Source organism: Barbatula barbatula, assembly GCF_947034865.1.
Source record: "Barbatula barbatula genome assembly, chromosome: 21".
Lineage (NCBI taxonomy): Eukaryota > Metazoa > Chordata > Actinopteri > Cypriniformes > Nemacheilidae > Barbatula > Barbatula barbatula.
Genome location: NC_136784.1, coordinates 7757442 through 7776730, shown reverse-complemented (window position 1 = coordinate 7776730; position 19289 = coordinate 7757442). Strand labels below are relative to the sequence as shown.

Below are 19289 nucleotides of genomic sequence, written 5' to 3'. Positions count from 1 at the left end.
AAATAACAAAGGCAAACATTATATCAACTATTTGACTTAACGATTTGAAGCTGTAACTATGTCACATTCTATTGGGGTAAGTTGTCACATATGTGTTTTTAAAGATGTAATTGAATGCATTACCCTATACAGTTTGACAACATAACCTGCTACTGAAGTCACGAAAGCCTCATGTATGTTGAATAAAATGAATATTTTTTTCCTGAACCAATGGATATAAAAGGCAAAAGGTTAGGGTATGTTCCCATGCATAAATTAATTTTCGAAAAATAAACCTACCATAAGAAATATAAACTAGAGTAAAAACTATGACAACGCCCATCTGTTACACATGCTTATTAACAGTGCATAGAACAACAGGCCTGCATGTCAGTGCTCCATTAAGATCTATAAATTAGGTAAACGTCAGCAATATGTTCAAACCTGAGAAGAAAAAAGCATCTAAAAGGCATGTATCTGCTGTGCTCAGAGGTTTCAGAGACAAAACCGCCACACTGATAAACTGATAAGGTCACACCCATCAGTGAAGACATTTGCATGAGATGGATTGTGACGAAATAAGAGTTTGGTTTCGTTTTTTTATTATGCAGAATGCTAAGTATGCGTGCCACACTTCACTGCGTCACAGTGCTTAGGGGGTTGGTTTGTATAATTCATACAAGGGATAGGACATTAAAAAAAGCTATTAATTTTTGATAAACAGATGCATTGTTTTTTTTCCGACATACTCTCTGTAGCTGTCAATCAGAAAACAATTATTTTTGAGGTAATCAGGAGGATAGCAGAAACCGTAGAGTTTGGCTTTACAAGTGCAATGTTGCTAATGCAGGTCGCATTTTTTGGAAGGGTGGAGTGTGGGTATTGTTCATTTCTAATTTTGTTGTGGGCATATTTCATACTGCAGATTTTTTTAAAGGATAAGAAGCCAGTAATGGACTGTGTAATGAAAGTCTTTGAGTTGGAACCGAATGAGAACTATTTCTTAGAAATCTGTTTGAGACATTGCCCTGTTGGCGGACCTCCAGCATGCTTCTTTACTCCTACTTCAGATGTAACGTCAACCTAGAGAATGACACAGAGTTAAAACCAAGTTCTTTATCATCCGCTTTGGGGCTGATGTATGGCTCCTGATATTAGGTAAGAAGGTTTTGAAAAAATATTAGTAAGCAAACTCAAAACGGCCTCAAATGGCAGATTTTGTTGTGATAAATGTTGTACATTTTGACACGCTGGAGGACTGCCAGATTGGTTTTGAGTTATTGTTGTCATAAGACTGACTGCTCTTGGACGATGAGTCAAAGAGAAGAGAAGGGAAAGTTTAGAGGTGCAACAGTCTCATGATAACAGAATTTTTATTTTTGGGAGAACTATCACTATAAAGCTATCAAACTAAAGACATTTCACAGAGCCAGCTGCACCGTTATTTACAGTAACTACTTTGCTGGTTTATTATTTTGACTTACATTGCAATATTTTCTTTTGATTTACGCAATAATAATTAACTTTATCTTAATATATCCCGTTGAAATCCTCTACAACAAAATTGCAAACACCTATACATTTGTTTATTTACACATTCTCCTAGATGTGTTCTGCTGTAATGCATCTTCTTGGATATACAGTACCATCTTCGCAATGTCTTTCATTAACAATAATAACCTTGAAGCCTCAGCATTTCTTCCGCTGACTGAGTGCGCAGATGCTGATTAAAATTCCACGTCCTCACACCTGAAATAAGCCCTCATGACACACTTTGATTCAGGTAGAAAGGAATGGCGTGCTAGTGATGCTATTAGCATTAACACGGAGGGTGGGCCAAAGCAACCGTCAAACACCTACAGCACTCTAACCCCACGGTGACCCTGCCTTGAAGGAGAACCCCGGTAGCACCGCCAGCGTCGCCACGCGATGGCTTAATGAATAATGGACATAATTAGCGACATGATTGGACTGTGAAGGAAATTTATCAACCTTGCTTTTATACTAATTGGTCACATCACTCAGGGCAAAGACACCGCGCTACACCTTTAAGGCGAGTTGAAAAAATACCATCGGGTTCATTACGGACAAAATGAGCATAGAATTCCAGCTGGGCTCATTATCTCTCCCAGACATGAAATGCATTTTAATTCAGACAGTGATAGCAGGCGCCACTATATAATTACTCAACATGTCCACTGCGGCCATGTCAAAGGAGACTATTGCGCATGGTTTTGAATTCACCATTATGACGCAGCAGCCTTAGTGAACTCATTAACTCAGTTTATAGATATTAACAGTATGAGTGAGCACATTTCCGACAACTGCATTTTACTTTCTCATCACCCACGTTTCAAAACTCACTGACCCCACCACAACGGCAGGTCGATTTCATATTAACCTTGCAACAGCGGACGCACTGCCTGCATTCACAAACTTTCATGGTGAGTATACAAACCACATTTGCAGAGGGCGGTGATGATGGCTACATGAAAATATAAATTTCAGTGAACCTGGAGGCGAGGGTCACTCTGGGCATATGGAGAGGAGCTTATAAACCTGATGGCAGGACACAATCTTACGGAGTTTTGTAATAAGGAAGATACATGCTGTGCTGGGCTGACTGGAGCTAAATTTATATATCATCACTACAGTAGAAATACATACGTTTGTTTGTTTTGGTCTTTGTGAGGACTTGCCATACACTACTGCTGTTTTTATAATAACCTAATGGACATCATTTTCGATTCGATAATTTTAACTCAATCATTCAACCTAACCCTCACAGAAAACTTTTGGCAATTTAAAAAAAAAACATTGTTTGCCCTCGCGGGGATGGCTGGCTTTGGGGATCCCCTTATTGTAGATGGATCTCAGCTTTTACTATTCTTGTGGGGACATTTGGACCCCCCAAACGGATGTCCAAATCCGATAATACATACCGGACTGCCACAAAATTGTACAAACACAGACATTCCTGCCTAATCCACACTTTATACATACTCTTTGTCCAGCCAGACACTTTTATTATATTTGTTATATAATGTTATTATATTTACATTATATACTGAAAATGAACATGAACATGCAAAAACAGCATTAAGATTTAAAAAATAAAAGAATTGGCATTGCATAAAAGGAATGAGAAAAATATTTATATTTTCAATATAATGCATATTTCGTTATATATATAAAATATATATATATATATATATATACAAACAGTTTATAATTAAAAGGAAATACGATGATTATACATAATATTTATAATAATGTAAGACTTAGATTTAGACCCTAAAATTTCATGGCTGTATGACTGTGATTTCTGTATACCACTGATAAAAAAAGAAAAAAAAGAAAATAATAAATATTTAAATAATAAGGAAAACGCCATATATTTACCTGATGAATGCAAGAGACAGGACATAGTCAGAGTTGACAGCGATGAGCCAGTCGCAATCTTTGCTGTGGGGGTATGGATGAGGAAAGTTGGGCGACAGAATAAACCCAGAGGAATCGGTGAGATTGCCTCCACACGGAGCTGGTGGAAAACACAGAGGTTTCATATGAGCAGCATATGGGCATTAGTGACACATGAGGAGCGCCTCTTATTAAAACATGCGGCCCGAACATCTGCACAGCATGAGCCAAGAGGAAGACTTCTGCGGAGAACATGCACAGAGTGAGACATTGAGAAATTCTTAAGCTCCTCTCCTCGGAGGAACCTCAATCTTATACATGAGAATGAGAAACAGAGGAAGACAGCTACTTAGAATATGAGAGAAAAAGCCTAAAACTCCACACCTTCAGTTCCCCTCTTCCAAAAAGCAGTTTCTCTTTGAAAGAAACCTGAATTTCAAAATTTCATTAATTTGGGCACACTTTTATGTCAGGGTGATGACAAGAAATTTCAAAGGTGTCTGGTCCCTTGGTCCTGAAAATATCAAAAACTCCTTGATGTTCCAGACATGAGTTCTATTGCCAACACGTACAGCCTTACAAATCAATTAACTAAGCCTCTAAAATGGATTACAGAATCCATCATAAAAAAAAAAAAGATACTTCATGTATGAGGCTTTGTTTCATGTTTTATGGTATATATAATATAAATGTACACTTTTTTCGTTTTTTTGGGGGGGAAACTACATGATTGACAAACTATTATCTAAAATAAAAATAACCCTATAAAGTATGTACATAATAATCAAATCAAACTTTTTAGGTTGGCCTGTCCAGTCTTTGATGATGTGAACTTCTCAACTGTTTCTAACGTTTAAAATCACATCACCGTCATTTTGACACAATTGGTTGAATTCATATATTCAACATCGAAGATTAAAAATGTCTTTGTCGCATCTGACCTTCTTTCGTGTAGCTGTGGTAAAATATCCAAAGCAAAACATCAATTCCAACTGATCCAAAATCCCCATATAATCCCTTACCTATACAAACGGGTGGGTTTGGCTGCCAGTAGTAGCGATTTTCCACTTGTATACATGTGATCTTCACGTCTCCCTGTAGTTCATATCCAGGATCACACTGAAAGGTCACGGTGTCTCCGGGTTCCCTGCCATCTCCATTACGACTACCGTTCATGGGCACCCCTGGGTCCCTGCAGGCAGTCGCCACTGAACCTGTAACCACATATTGAACCAATTAATCCATTACAGCAAAAAGAACAGTCATCACGTACTGTCAATCAAACTGGAGTTCTTACTTGAGAACTCAATGGCGAATCCAGACTTGCTGATGTAGAAGTCGGTCTCGAATTGAACGGTGACCATGTTGAGGGTGCTGTGGACGTTCTCGGGTAGCAGGGAGCCACTCACCTCCCTAAGAGACATCTCGTTCTCTGGGGGACCGTCCCATACCCTCAGGATGTCGTGTGAAGCTTCAGTGTCGAAGGCCAGGAATTGCAGGCTGTTGATATGAAATTACACACACGTACACATCTGGTCATACATGTCACGCTTCATTAGATGCATGGTACACAGCAATCGAAACCAAGGATTCTCTGACACAGAACAGGTGTGTCGTTCATTGTTATTCACAACGTACAGCCGATCAAACAGCAGGGTAGCACGTCACCTTACAGAGTCTACACTGAAAATCTTGTTTCTTTATGTAGATATAAACAAAATGCTTAGGGATTTTAAAGAATTTTGGGTAACACTTTACAATAAGGTGCTATTTGTTAACAATAAATTAATCCATTAGCTAACATGAACTAACAATGAACAATACTTCTACAGCATTTATTAATATTAATTTACGTTCATTTCAGCATTTACTAATACATGATTAAAATCAATCGTTGTCACTGTTAACATTAGTTAATGAACCATGAACTAAAATGAATAACTGTATTGACACTAACAAATATTAACAAGGATTAAAAAATGCTGAAAAAAAGAAATTGTTCATTGTTGTCTAATGTTAGCTAATGCTTTCTCTACCGTGAACTAATAGCACCTTATTGTAAAGTGTTACCGTATTTTTTATATTGAAACGGTACGTTTCTGTATGCTGTCAAATGAAGATGAAATCTTCAAACTCTTTGTTTTCTGGACAATTTGATTAGATTTTGACTACAGTATGAACTCTTTCGAATAAAAGATGAGAAACTTGTGACAAGAAACTTGTGAAGTCTTTAAAGCATCATTTTAACAAAAAAGGAATACAACAAACACAAACATTACTCAGAAGAAATTTTGAGATCTGAATTCTGTTATCAGCAAAAATGTACATGCTGAGAAAATGTAAGTAAAGTAGAAACATTGTCACAAGTGGAATCAAACTTTTGGAGCTCATTGCAATTACATACAACCTGTCATACAGTAGCATTACTCAGGATTAGATAAACAAATGATCAAAATTCTTTGCAGGGCCTTGACAGTACAGACGTAGGTAGTGTCAGATAATCACATCATGAATGTTACGCTTCAAGGTTTAATAATTGAGAAGCCCAATCGCATTTTCATTCTGAGCCGCAGTCCTTAACAAATTTAGCCGTTCGGTCTGATTGAGTCGTCAGCCGCAGATGAACAAATAATGAATGAATATGCGATTTCAAAAAGCTTTCGCCACTAAGAGAATTGGAAAGAAGACAAATGATTAAGGTTGCATTTAAAGTGCATCTATATTTTAAACCTCATAATGACTCGTACGGCCTCAGAACTGCCGTACGAGCAGTAAACAAAGAGATTTGCATTGTAGCATGAACTCATCTGATGTCGCTTTTTCTCTGTACAAAAGAGACATTGACAAGCTTTGCCATTAGAGATTTAAAAATAGATAAAGACCTTTTGGCTTCACCGTTATGCGTCGGTAATGTGCTGTTGACGTCAGAGGGATCTAAAAATGAAAATATTAATAGAAACCTTATGATGTTGCCTGAATCCACCTCGATGACCCAGGTGCATCGCAGATTGTTGTCATAGGGGAACGGGTAACCCGGTGAAAGAATGCGTCCCGACGTATCCCCTTTAAAACGTCCACCGCATTCGGCTGAGGAAGGAGAGTTGAGAGAGAAGCATTAAGAAGATTCAAACAGTCGTGAGGTATTTTGCACACTCTCGCCCTTGTACAAACACATCAACGGAAGATTTGTTGGCAAGCAGTGAAATAATTAGGGGTGGCTGGCAAACAAGTACAACATAACTGGGGCAGTCAGAGAATGAGATGCGGTGTGATTCATGCAGCTAGATCTCTCGGTCCAAACCAGAGTTTATTCACATTGTGCTTTTGGGTTTTTGCACTGCTAGCAGAAATGGTTTACTCTTGTATCTAGGTAAGACAATAAAGGGATGGTTCATAGAGAAATTAATTTGTTGTCATCGTTTATTTATCTTCATGATGAACAAACCATGAATATAACTTTTTCTTATGTGGAACACAAAAGATATTTTGACAAAATGTCTCAGTGGCAATGGGGGCCAATGTATATATTTTTTTGTGTTCTGCAGAAGGAAGAAAGTCACACAGGTTTGGAATGACATGAGGGTGAGTATATGATGATAACTTAAAATATAAATTCAGTATGTTACGTAAAGGCATAGTTCACCCCAAACATTTAAATGATTTTTGACAATGCAAACCTGTGTGGCATTCTTTCCTCTGCAGAACACATGAGAAGGTATTATTTATGAAGAATGTTGGTACGAGAAACCGTTGGTCCCCTTTGACTTGCTTTGGATTTCTGTCCATACAATAGAAGTCAATAGGGACCAACGGTTTTTGTGTTATCTTCTTTTTGTATTGCGGAACAAAGATAAGAAGGTGAGTAAATGATAACAGAATTTTCATTTTTGGGTGAACTATTCCTTTTAGTATTTGCCGCTTCTGAATAAAACACCCAAATTTTACATGCACAAAACAGCACTTGCATCCGGATACATCGCCCCAAAGGTCGTCTCCGAAGGGCAATTTGTTCCGACACAAACAGTGACGAACAATGCATTATAGTGTAATAACTGCAACCTGGGGCATGCAAAGATGCAAATGATACATCATCAATAACACCGTAACTAAGGATGGATTGCTTTCATAGTAATTGCACAATCCATATCCTGGCCAACCAAGCGGACCGCGTTCTAAAAAACACAGCAGGTGCTCCGCCGCCCTCTGTATGTTCTCCCTACCACTTCCTTGACTTCACCACAGCTCACCCAAAACAAGCCGAGGTGTTTTTCACGCCATCAATCCAATAACAAATTAGCCTCACGTCCATTCTGATGCCTCCTGATAGCATTCAGACCTGCCGCTTTAGCCCGGTGTACTCGCTTCATTATTACCCGGCTTTCACAAGCACTTTATTAGGAAACTTTAATTGCAGACACTCCCCCGATAACACTCTCTCTTCTCCAGATACCTCTTTTCCATCTTCCTTTCTCCCTCTCGCAAAAAAACGTTAGGGCCGCAAGGAGGGATGAACCATTCCTTAATGATTCCCTTTTCAGCAATTCCTGTCACAGAGCCTCATTTGCATAAACCATCTACATGACAAACAATGGACGCACAGCTCGATGAAGCCTGAATAACAGGGTTCAGATTGTGACTTGATTAATCTGAACATTAGAGCGTTTTTTTAGACATTCGGAATAGAGGCATCTTCGAGAACCAATCCCTCCCCAGCCTCTCGCTAAACCAACAACCCAACGTGCTCATTGCTCATCGAGGCAACGGCTCAATCACGTGTCATTGGATGGTAAGGATCGCTCAATCACGTCTGATTGGCTGCTCTATCGCTTAAATCAACACTATACGCTGGGAGTTCACGGCATCCTCGTATTAGGAAAAAAAAACTTGCGGTCTCTTACAGCCTAATTATGACAACGTGACATGGCAAGCCATCGCAGGCAACTTGCGCTTATGACTGCGGAACAGTTGCTGATTATTTTATTGCTCTTGCTGGAGTAAGACTGCTGATTTAGCATTGCTGCCTTCATTTTATGTAGCTTCCTCTGTGAAATTGGGCGAATTGGAATTTCTCTTACAATCTAATTTCAGCTCCTTACCTGTGGACCTGAATGAATAAAAAACAGTTAAATATTTTATTTGTAATAAAAAAAAAAGAATGACATGTCTAACTACTAATATCTCACTTTTGCTAAAGGTCACATCGCATGACCCACCCAGTTTGCCTGTCACAGGAAGTGAAATATCCTCCACATTATTAAGCATCCATTATTAATGCTGTGAGAAAAATATCAGCCTGAAACTTCAAGGCTGATTGAATATACAAAAATATAAAAAACAAAACTCTACTTTGTCGCGCTATCATGAATAAATCTGAAACACATAGCGTACTATTTCTCTGTCTGCCAAGCAGAAGCAATTTGGTAAAGAGCGTTGAGTTTAATCAGACCTCATTAACACTAAATCTAATATTGAGCAAATCTGATCCGGGGTCAGTAGACGTACCAATATTCAAGTCATTGGAGGCTGGATCCCCATAATCACCATTAATCAGGAAAATGAAAAAGTAATAGCCGCACACAGTACAATCTGAGCCCCTCGTGTGCCTCGCTTGATGAAGAATCATCTTCATATCTCAACAGGGACCCCCCTTGCATCAGCTCCAATATTACCAATCTGTACCATTAATCACAGATGGAGCGGGAGGCTTCTGCCACTACTAATTTTGCCAAGAAACATCGGCCATTTGTATTTTATCAAGAAAAAGCTCTCTCTTGTAATAAGGCAGAATATTGTAAACATTAGGATCAGAAGGTTGTCTGGCGGTAGTCAACATTTCCATTGCAGATTTATAATACTGTACAATATTCTTTCTTATTCAACAGCCCCTGATAATTATGACAAACGTTTGAGAGCAACACTAAGCTCAGTTATGATAACCGGAGGAGGGACCAGACTGGAATGATGCATACTAGGCAATAACCGAATTTAAGTGTGTTTTCCCTGATGAAGAAAAATCTTCATGCACCAAAAGAACATTACATCGCTCCAGTAATTATTATAATGAAAATATATGGGAAAGTCCATGTGACTGTGCAATGTTCTTGCTTGTACTAGGCAAATCTTCCACACCCCTTATAAACAGTAAATAGGCTTACCAATGCAGGAGGGAAGAGTGTTATCCCAGGCCCTTCTCTCTCCTGTCATGCATTTGAGCACACCGCTGCCGTGAAGTGTATAACCGGGGTCACACTTGTAGGTGATGGTGCTGCCAGAGAAGTGGCCCTGGTCATTGACCTTGAAGCCGAACTGGGGAACCCCAGGGTCCTCACAGTGTGAGAGCTCAAAACCTGCAAGGCATTAAATATTTTAAAAGGATGGCTAAAGATATATAATAAACAAAATATATGTCCATAAGTCTGTGAAGAAGCAAACTGCTCTTCCAAATTTAGACAAATTACATCTGGGAAACAAATCAGACCACCGTAATAAGTTGAGTAAGTTTAGATACAGAGTGTGACTGAAAAGAAAACATTTTATATCCAGCTTTACGAGGGTCATTATTGTAATGATTGTTGAAATTTCCTTCGCCTGGTATTTTCATGCTGCTCGGTGGCAACGCTGTAAAAGTTTGCTATTAATTTGATCATTAACGGTAACAATTTGAAATTAGGATCCTACTGGGCTGGAAGGCTGAGACGGTCCCTTGCTAAGCAGGCAGAACAATTAAGATGAAGTGCTTGGTTAATTTGGAGCCATAATCAGACCCTCTCACTGTGCCACACATCCTGTTATTAATTGTGTAGCTGTGACTCACTATCATTAAACAGCCAATGCTCGTAAATAGCCAAAAACACATGGCTGCTCACACTCAACTCATTACACATCACATAATTTAACCCAAAGAAGTCATTTTTCAAAGCTGAACTTCATCATCTTCACTGGTAAGTTGGTAACAATCTTGAATTCAGAACGTTTCTTTTCAGTACTTGACAAACATGTACATTAAAATACACAATAAGGTCCAAAACATTCCAGCAGTGAAAATGCTATTATTTTGCATTTTTCTAATAAAAAGTTAAAATAAACTTTTATTTTACAAAATATATCATGTGAATAACAATTTGAATAGGAAATATTGCATCCTTTTTGCATTATCAACATGCACTCAAGTTTGCAAAACCCGATAATCCATGTTATCCCAGCATGATATGAAAATGTTATAAAAAGCCTTCTGACCTTTTGTATAAAAGAGTAAACATGGCCAATGTCACACATTTGCTTGTAGAGTGCACAAGCTTAAATATTTGTTCTTCCTTTTTGTGCCATAGCATTTCAATGTTTGACATTTTTCAAAATCCTGTCACTATTTTTTCATACAGCACATCACGATAAAAATAGATTTTCCAACCAAGATAATAAGAGAAAAACATTCACCAAAAATAAGAGAACGTTACAAAATTTTATTTGAAATCAGAATTTCTACATGTATTGTGGCCATCCGGTCCAGAGTCTGGTGAAATTTCAACAGCAATGTGAAAGACTGACAGCATGACAAGACTAGGTTAGCACATAAAAATCTAGGTTAGCACATAAAAAATTATGTTTGAACGTTTGCCAAATACACATACAAATATTACTGTTGTATTGCTCGAAAGTGAGTATGAACTTGTTTTCTTTGCAGTATTTGAGGTCTGAAAAAAAACACAGGGCATCTTTTATGTGTAACGTGTTGGCTATAATATATAATGCGCACAACAAGAATTATATTCCAAAGGGTCTTTAATAAATACTCAAGAACCAAGGAAAGGAAGCACACGTAGACATAAAAAATGACCGACAAAGAACTCAGGAACAGACAGGGCTGGGAGAACAGAATAAAGTGTGGCTCAATTAACAACTCGGGAACCTAATGAGGGAACACAGGCAAAACAGGAATACAGAAAACAAAATCAAACAGACTAAAACTGTGACATTCTGTTATGTGACATTATGTTATTTTGACCTGTTTCTCCAGTTTAAATTTTCTGCAAATAGAATTTTTTTTTTTGAAATTTGTGAGAAATATTGAAACAAAACTGATAACTTAGCCTAAACTCATATAAAAAAAATAGAACATTGAAAACTGAAAATAATCTGTTATAATAAATCTTTCAGCAGCCGTACAGTATATTAACAAGACGCACCTCTGCAAACATCGCTGGCAAATGACCTGACTTCCGTAAACTCACTTTTTGCACATCACTATATGAGTTTCATTACTTTCAACTAGTAAATCTGGTTCACTTCAATTTTTGAAAAAGTATGTTTTCAAGACCAAAACAAAATGTGGATATCCAGGGTCTATTAAAGCTCCCGTTGGATTGATATCACCAAGTTTGAATTGTTTATGAGCATTCCACCACCATTAGGCTTGCATGTTGTTAAGTACAGAAATACAACTCTACTTTAGATGGAGGCAACAATCTCACCAAATCTTAAAACCGGATCTGATTGCTTGTTGATTACAGGTTGTAGTTTCAAAACATGTTCAGACCACGAGCCAACCAAATAAACAAAACAATTTTAATCAACTACATTCCCCTTCCTGTCCTTCTCAGGTTTCTAAATTACAACTCCCAGCCGACCAGAGGAGGCACAGTTTCACCTGTGCTTTCTATGACCTTTATTATGCACTCAAATGGCTAATCCTGCAGGGGGAATGGAATGGGAGACTGACAGGGTTTTAGTCGATTTTAAATGAGATAGCCCACCAGCAGGTTAATACTTTACCCCCCACTGGAACTAAAACCTTGTTGAAATCCAACGCTGTGAGCACAGCAGCCTTAAAGCACACCGAATTCTGACCAAGTGCCTGCACAACTCTGGCTTTGGGCCAACAAAGCCAAGGTCAGTGGAGACACAGTCAGGTTTTTTTCCAGATAATCTCTTTGAGCTAAGCAGAAGAGGATTGTCTGAGGTGTTCTCGACCTTTTGTTACACCTTTCCTGTGTTAAACAGCTTTTTTTTTATCGGTCGAGCTTTAAGTTCAGAGGGAATCGGTTGCATTTGAAATGTGCACCAAGTGATGCAATTTTTATTTTATTCTGTAGCTCTTCTCGTATGACAGATATGAGAACTGCATGTGTAGTAAAGTATTACCGCTCACAACTACTGAACTAAGGCAGTAATCCATATAAATGTTCAATAACTAGAGCAGAGGTTTCATGCACACTTGAACTAGCATGCGGCTCTCGTTTAATAACTCTGATTCAGGGCAATGCAAATATATTTAAAAAGTGTTAGAACAAGGCTGGATATTGAAATCCCACACATAACCCACAGTCCACTACACAACATGCATTTACAAAACAAAAGTGCATTGAAGGATGCACTGCCCAAATTCATCATTGCACCATTATTAAGTGTAGTGTAGAATTATTAGATTTGTAGTAACTCATTTAAACAAGATGATATGTAGTCAGAGATTGGTGACTATAAGCTGCATTTACTTAATGTTTGTTGTGTTTTGGTCACTCTTTTCATATTAGTTTTTATACCAAAGATCCATAAAAGAAGGAAGGAGGTGGGAACCGGCGAACGTAACGTAAGATTTAATATAATAAACAAACAATAAAACGCAAGTAAAATGCCGTAAAACACAACATAAACTCCAGGCCTGGTCCTCTCTCCTCATACACTCCTGTCGTTCATCCTTTTATGCTCCCGAAGCTCCTCCGTGAGAGATGCGAGACCGTTGCAAGCACAGCTGATGCTAGTTCTCACTCACGTGCCCGGCCTTGCGCCTTTCCCTTACGGCTCTCGTCCCGCCCTGCTCGCAACAGTATTATTACACTCTATGAACATCCAATCAGCTTGCAAATGAAAAACCACATATTGGAAGACAAAGACAATTAACTTTCCCTTAAAATGTGCCATCTCCTGATTGGGTCAGTCACATCTGTAGGATGTGACATCCTCACAGCTTTAAAGAGACCATAGCCTCTTCCGTTCGGGCGGTGCTTTTCCTTTATTCTCTCTGCATCAACTGGTTCTCTCTGATCACATCCAGCCAAGATCAACTGAAGCCTCAACAAACTGCATCAGGACACTTCCTTTCATTTGATGGGCAAGACATTCAAGTATCATTAATGGATGCATAGAGCATCATTAATGCTTTTAAAAAAGGTGCTATACCAATTAGAAACTGATGTTTTGTTCAGGCTATTGATCTTCTGAATATCAAATACTGCCATAAATCCATGCTGTTTCTTATCTCTGCTTCAACCTTCTTCCAATACTAAACTGTATTTGTGTGTATGTTAAATTAGTATGTGTGTGGTCTAGGTAATAACGTACTGTTTTATGTTACACGTGACGTTGTTTGTAGTTCATGCTTATAATCCGGAGTCCTTAATCATGCTGATACTTGCTACCTGCTAGTAATGCGTAAAGTAATTTCCCCAAATCATGAATTTGATCCAAATAAGTCCCAATTTGGGCTGATTTTTGTTTCCCTTACAAAGGGTGGTGGAGAATGTACTACTTATAATTGTGATCAAAGCTCATGATAATTCTAACAAATTGGTGGAATAATAATAGGTGTTTAAATAATAGTGTTCCTCATTAAATCCACAACATTACAATGTATGGCTTTCCGTTTTGAAAATATATTTGGGAACTATACACATACAAGAATTTCGTTCACACCATCAAATTGGAAAACATCCTGTTTGGATGCTCATTTAGACTAATGTGACAATATACTGCACACAATATTTTGATAATATAGAAGCCATCAACTATCACTTGCCATAGGAAATTCACCATCGATCAAAATAAAGCAATAACATTCCACCTGCCGCCTTCTGTTTGTCAGTCGTCTGCAGTGTGAACTGGCCATATGAGACAGGTACACTTTATAAAGAAGGGCACTTTATTTTGTGTGAATAGCGTTTCTTTATTACTGAGGTCAAGCCCTGGTGGACGGAAGCGTGTGCAGGGTACAGGGACGAGGTAATAACTTACTGGAATAGACCAATTTGAAACCTTCTCCAGTGGCCTCGGCATCCGAGTAGAATTCCAGCCACAGGTGATTGGAGGTGCTGATAAGGGTCAAACCCAGCATAGATGAACCAGTGAAGGCCCCCAGCATGTGGGCTGCGTTGTCTTTCCCATCATAGATCTGCATGTCGAAATATAGGCATTAGGATCAAAGACTCTACTGTAACCACAGTGCTAGAGCAAAAGAAAAGGCAAATGCTACCTGTTTTACTTGTAATATCTAAAGTTAGAAAAAATATATTATAGCTCAAATAATATAGCACATTTTGTAAAATTCTAGATATAGAGATGGTTTTATCAGAGCAAGGCGCCTGGCCCGAAGTTAACTTCTGGTCTGTGTTTGTTTATAACAATTTATTTTATATTTCATTTCTATTAATATTAATTTCTATTACTATTTTATTGTATATCAATTGTATTGTATTTCTAATACAATTTTTTTTTTATACTGGAAGTAAAGTTTGGGCCACATAACATTTGTTTATGTTGTTGCCAGTGAATGTATAGCATTTTAATATTCAAACCATTCACAACATTTGATCAAATAGCCCAAATTAAAAAAAATCTATTTCCCCCTCGTGTCTTTCCAAACCTGTCCATGACTGATTCTTCTGTCAATCACAAATGAAGATATTTTGAGAAATGTCTGAGTGGTTTTGTTTCCATACAATGGACGTCAATGGGGAGCAATGTTGTTTGGTTACCAATGCTCTTAAAAATATATTTTTTCTCCTTTGCTTAAGAAAGTCAAACAGGTTTGAAAGGACACGAGGGAGAGAACATTACTTTTCAATAAAGAATTTTAATTTTCAGTTAGACTATATTTAACTTCGTACAAAATTATATATTTTAATACTTATATCCATGCCTGAATATCCAAAGTTATGTGATGTCGACAAATTTGACTTGGAGATAAAGTTAGCCATTGTTCTCTTCAACCCTGAAACTACAAGTAGAAATACCTTCAGAATGTCACCCTGGGTGAGATGGAAGGTTCTGGCAGAAATGTTGATTCCCTTCCCAGCCTGCACCTGTATGCTGTAAATGCACTCGTGGTTGTTCTCATAGTTAATGGGATAATTCGGCGATAGCAGAATTCCTTCATTGTTGATGACCGAAGACCCGCATTCAGCTAAAGATGGGAAATAAATCCACAAAACATTGGGGAAAAACAACCACAAATCAACACGTCACACATTAACTATTGTATAGATATTTGGTTTTGTGCCATACGCAATCTCTCCTTCACACCACACGGACATATTGCTGCTGTAAAAGCTCACCGCGCGTTCATACGGATCTGGCATTATCAAATTTATTGGTCTGGACAGGACGAATCTGTGGCGCTCTTATGACAGAGAGCCTGAAAAGCAAAATCGACAAAGCTGATTCTCCATTCGTGGTGTTAATTCAAAATCCTATGCTGTTTATGAAACACAAGTTGGACTCCAAACAATAACCATGAAATGTGGGTTTAATGGAAGAGCAGACAGTCAAAACAGGTGTATTAATATCCATCATAGATTCTGATCCAGCAAAACGAGAAACATAAAGCACTGCAGCCCAGCTGATTTATTTAACGTCCCGCCACGGTTTCCATGCACCGCTCCACGTTATATGCCGATATTACCTGTGTCATATTTTGAATAAATCAGTAATGTAACTGGCTCCATTTAGTAAATTACCCATATAACCCCCTCCCCTCAGTGATTCAACCCTAGGACATGATATGAATTTATACCAGGCAAGACTACATGCTTCCCATATGTCCTACCTGCTAACTGTCATTCAGTTCTGGGAAAAAAACGGGGCTCTTGCAAGAAGTAATATGTCTGACCCCATGAGGTTCACATTTCGACCAGCCTGCTGAATGCAATTTGAATAAGCGAGGCGGTCCCACAAGGCGCCCTTTTAGTGAGACACTTGCACATGTTTTGTTCACAGTGTGGCATTAAAGTGGCCGGGGGAACATGCCGGGCGCAGGATGATGCTACCGAGTGCTTGTTGGGTTTCTGACTGTTCCTCCAGGACTCGTGTCAGAAGTAATGTCTGCGTGCCGTAGTTACTGCACCGAGAGGCGGTCCTCTGGCCCTGCTTCATTTACACACCCTGATCTAGTCTGACAGGCAGCTGAAACTGACCCTTATGTTTGGAATACGGGGAACTTCTAAATGCTATTTTCAGCGAGGAAGGAAGTCCAGATTCTGAGAGTTGAGAGGGAAGTCAGTGATTATGGAGTGATGTTTAATGTGACCGAGCTAGAAGAGCAGCTAGGTGGATTATCTTGACTTTTACTAGCAGATGGTTTTGTCTGATTTTGTTTGTTTTTTGCATTCAAAGTTTCATATTTATACACATTTTAAAGAAATGAGAAATAGCTTTTTCATGCCGCTGAAACCAATACACTCAGCGGCAGATTCATGGCATAGACGCCCAGGGCGGGTGTATTGTCTGGGACAATAGTAGACACACACTTCATTTCCAAAGATAATGGAGCAATAATAGCAAATATGTGCCTTCCTTCAACTGTGGGCACTACTATAGTGTCCTACGGGTGGATTTGAAATTAAACTAATATATTTCAACACTTCCCATTTTTGTACGTATGACAATCACATTGAAGCTGACTGGGAATCTTTTTACCATTTCTTCACTTATTAATGCAACAGATGCCTTGAAAATTTGTTTTTATTGTCTTATACACAAACTGAGATGAGGTATGGGAAATATGATGTGTGAACAAAAATAAATAATAATTTAAACATTTCCTTAGAAAACATTACTGTGCATAAACATGATATAAATGTGTGAATTTAAGCAACATAACATTTTAACTATGACAAATATAGCGAGAAAAAAGAAGCAAGATAATTTTATTAAAAAAATGTATAATCAAAGTGGAGAGGTAGTGTCATGCCTGATCATGGATGTTTAATTTTTTTTTTAAAAAGGCAGTGTAAGCAAGTGTCTTATTGATAATGCAGCATAAAAGGACTCCTGCCTGTTGACACTTTGTGTATGATTTCTTAAAGCTAGCCGCTCGGCATCATGAAAGGCCAATCCTCAAGCAACTCACCAAAGCGCGTACAATTTGTTTCTTCTAGCGTTAACGCACTCCTCAGTCGTTGGGCACAAAACTGCCACTATCAGCTTCTGCTGTCTGACTGACATTTTCTGTCAATCGGTGTCTCTGTGCCTGAATTAATAGACATGGGTGGTTTTCTGAGGCACGGGCAGCTAGAAAGTTCACTCTGGCGAGAGCGAATATTTGAGCTTATAACGGTGTGGGCAACAACCAGCATGCGCTCAAATATTAAAATGTGCTATCCAGTTGTAATAAATGTTCAGAAATGAGAATCCCACGCCAATTGACTACCTGGTGCTCCGAGCAATAATATGTGCTTGAGTGGCGACCACCAGGTTTTAAATGACTGCAAACCAGGGGCGATTTTAGGGTCAGAGCTTTAGGGGTGCTGAGCACCCAATGAGCCCCACTGTCACCACCCACCCTCTTTTCACACAAAAACATAAAATGTGTCTATTGAAAAAACTTAATCATTTCAACATTGATTCAACTAACTCCAAAATCCAGATTCTTGTAAAAGACATTTTTTTTTAGCTACGCCCATGCTGCAAACACAGTGCAGAGAAAAACAATGATTTTAAACTTTAATGGTGCATTACTAAAATATCATCAGGTAGCTGACAGTATCATTTATTTTCAGTCAAGTGGCCATTTCTTAAATTGTGAAAAACAACAAAAAAAACTGTATTAGGTTGAAACCAACTTTTCCAACCAAATTTTCAACCCAGTTCTGACTACATTTACTCGCCCAGATCTGTATACATTTCTTTGTTCTGAATATATATTTGGACGACTGGTTGTAACCAAACTTGGTCCCCATTGACTACCATAGTACCATCATATATGCTTCAAGATATCTTCTTTTGTGTTCAAAAGAACAATTACAATTTATAAAGGAATTTTTCCTACTATGGTTGTCAATGTTGGCCAAGAACTGTTTGGTTACAACCATTCTTCCAAATACCTTTCTCTACAACTTGAGGGTGAGTAAAGAATGACTGAATTTATTTTTTTTGTGTGAACTGCTCCTTTAAGTTAAGTAACTTGTTTACATGATGACTTTTCTTTATGTTGTGTACTACAAAGTCAAATGGAATGCAACAACTTTGAAGATCAAAATCTTAAATATACTCACAATGTCGATAGAACCTTATAATTCTAGTAATATTATTTTTACTCATTGGAGTCACTGGTCTTTAAATTCCAAACTCAGGTGAAAACCTCTTCAACAGAACACCTCACACAAACATCATCAGCGAGAGCAATACAATATATGCCTGATATGATGAAAGGCAAACTGAAAGCTCTGTATATCGTATCATGAGATTTCAATCCAGCATGTCATCTGGCAAAATAACATAATGAACACATTATTACAGCTCAGTGCCTACCGAGAGTCAATTTTGCTTCAATTCCTTTCATAAAATAGAGGTACAGTACGTGAACTGCCTGAAGTGGACGTCTGTAACTCGTCTCTGTATTTATCATCATCATGGCATCATGGGAAACACAGTGGTTAATTTCCTTGCAATTCGGCTTTGCAGAACCCAAACAACTCGTATAGACAATGTACAAAATTATTTTCCTAAGAAACAATCCATTGGTACAAGGTTAAGTGAAGCCACGTTCCACTTTCTTCTTTCCCCAAATCTCTGTGGTAATATAGCCCAATCCTCAGAGTACACAGTAAAAACGGATGGAAAAGCCTTGTGGTATGACTAGACGTTCCACTGGGGGACTTCGATATTTACCAGGCCTCTACACA

General features: G+C 38.3%; 1 protein-coding gene across 1 annotated transcript in view; it reads right to left on the bottom strand.

The window, feature by feature from the left end:
* The window catches only part of csmd3b (CUB and Sushi multiple domains 3b), a gene marked incomplete at both ends in the record, with an annotated part of 310902 nt that overhangs the window by 90810 nt on the left and 200803 nt on the right, over nt 1-19289 (bottom strand). The window contains 7 exons of the mRNA XM_079485065.1: nt 3382-3520; nt 4422-4613; nt 4697-4899; nt 6360-6486; nt 9555-9746; nt 14404-14560; nt 15402-15571. Coding sequence (XP_079341191.1) covers nt 3382-3520; nt 4422-4613; nt 4697-4899; nt 6360-6486; nt 9555-9746; nt 14404-14560; nt 15402-15571 — 1180 coding nt within the window. The remainder of the gene's footprint in view (nt 1-3381; nt 3521-4421; nt 4614-4696; nt 4900-6359; nt 6487-9554; nt 9747-14403; nt 14561-15401; nt 15572-19289) is intronic.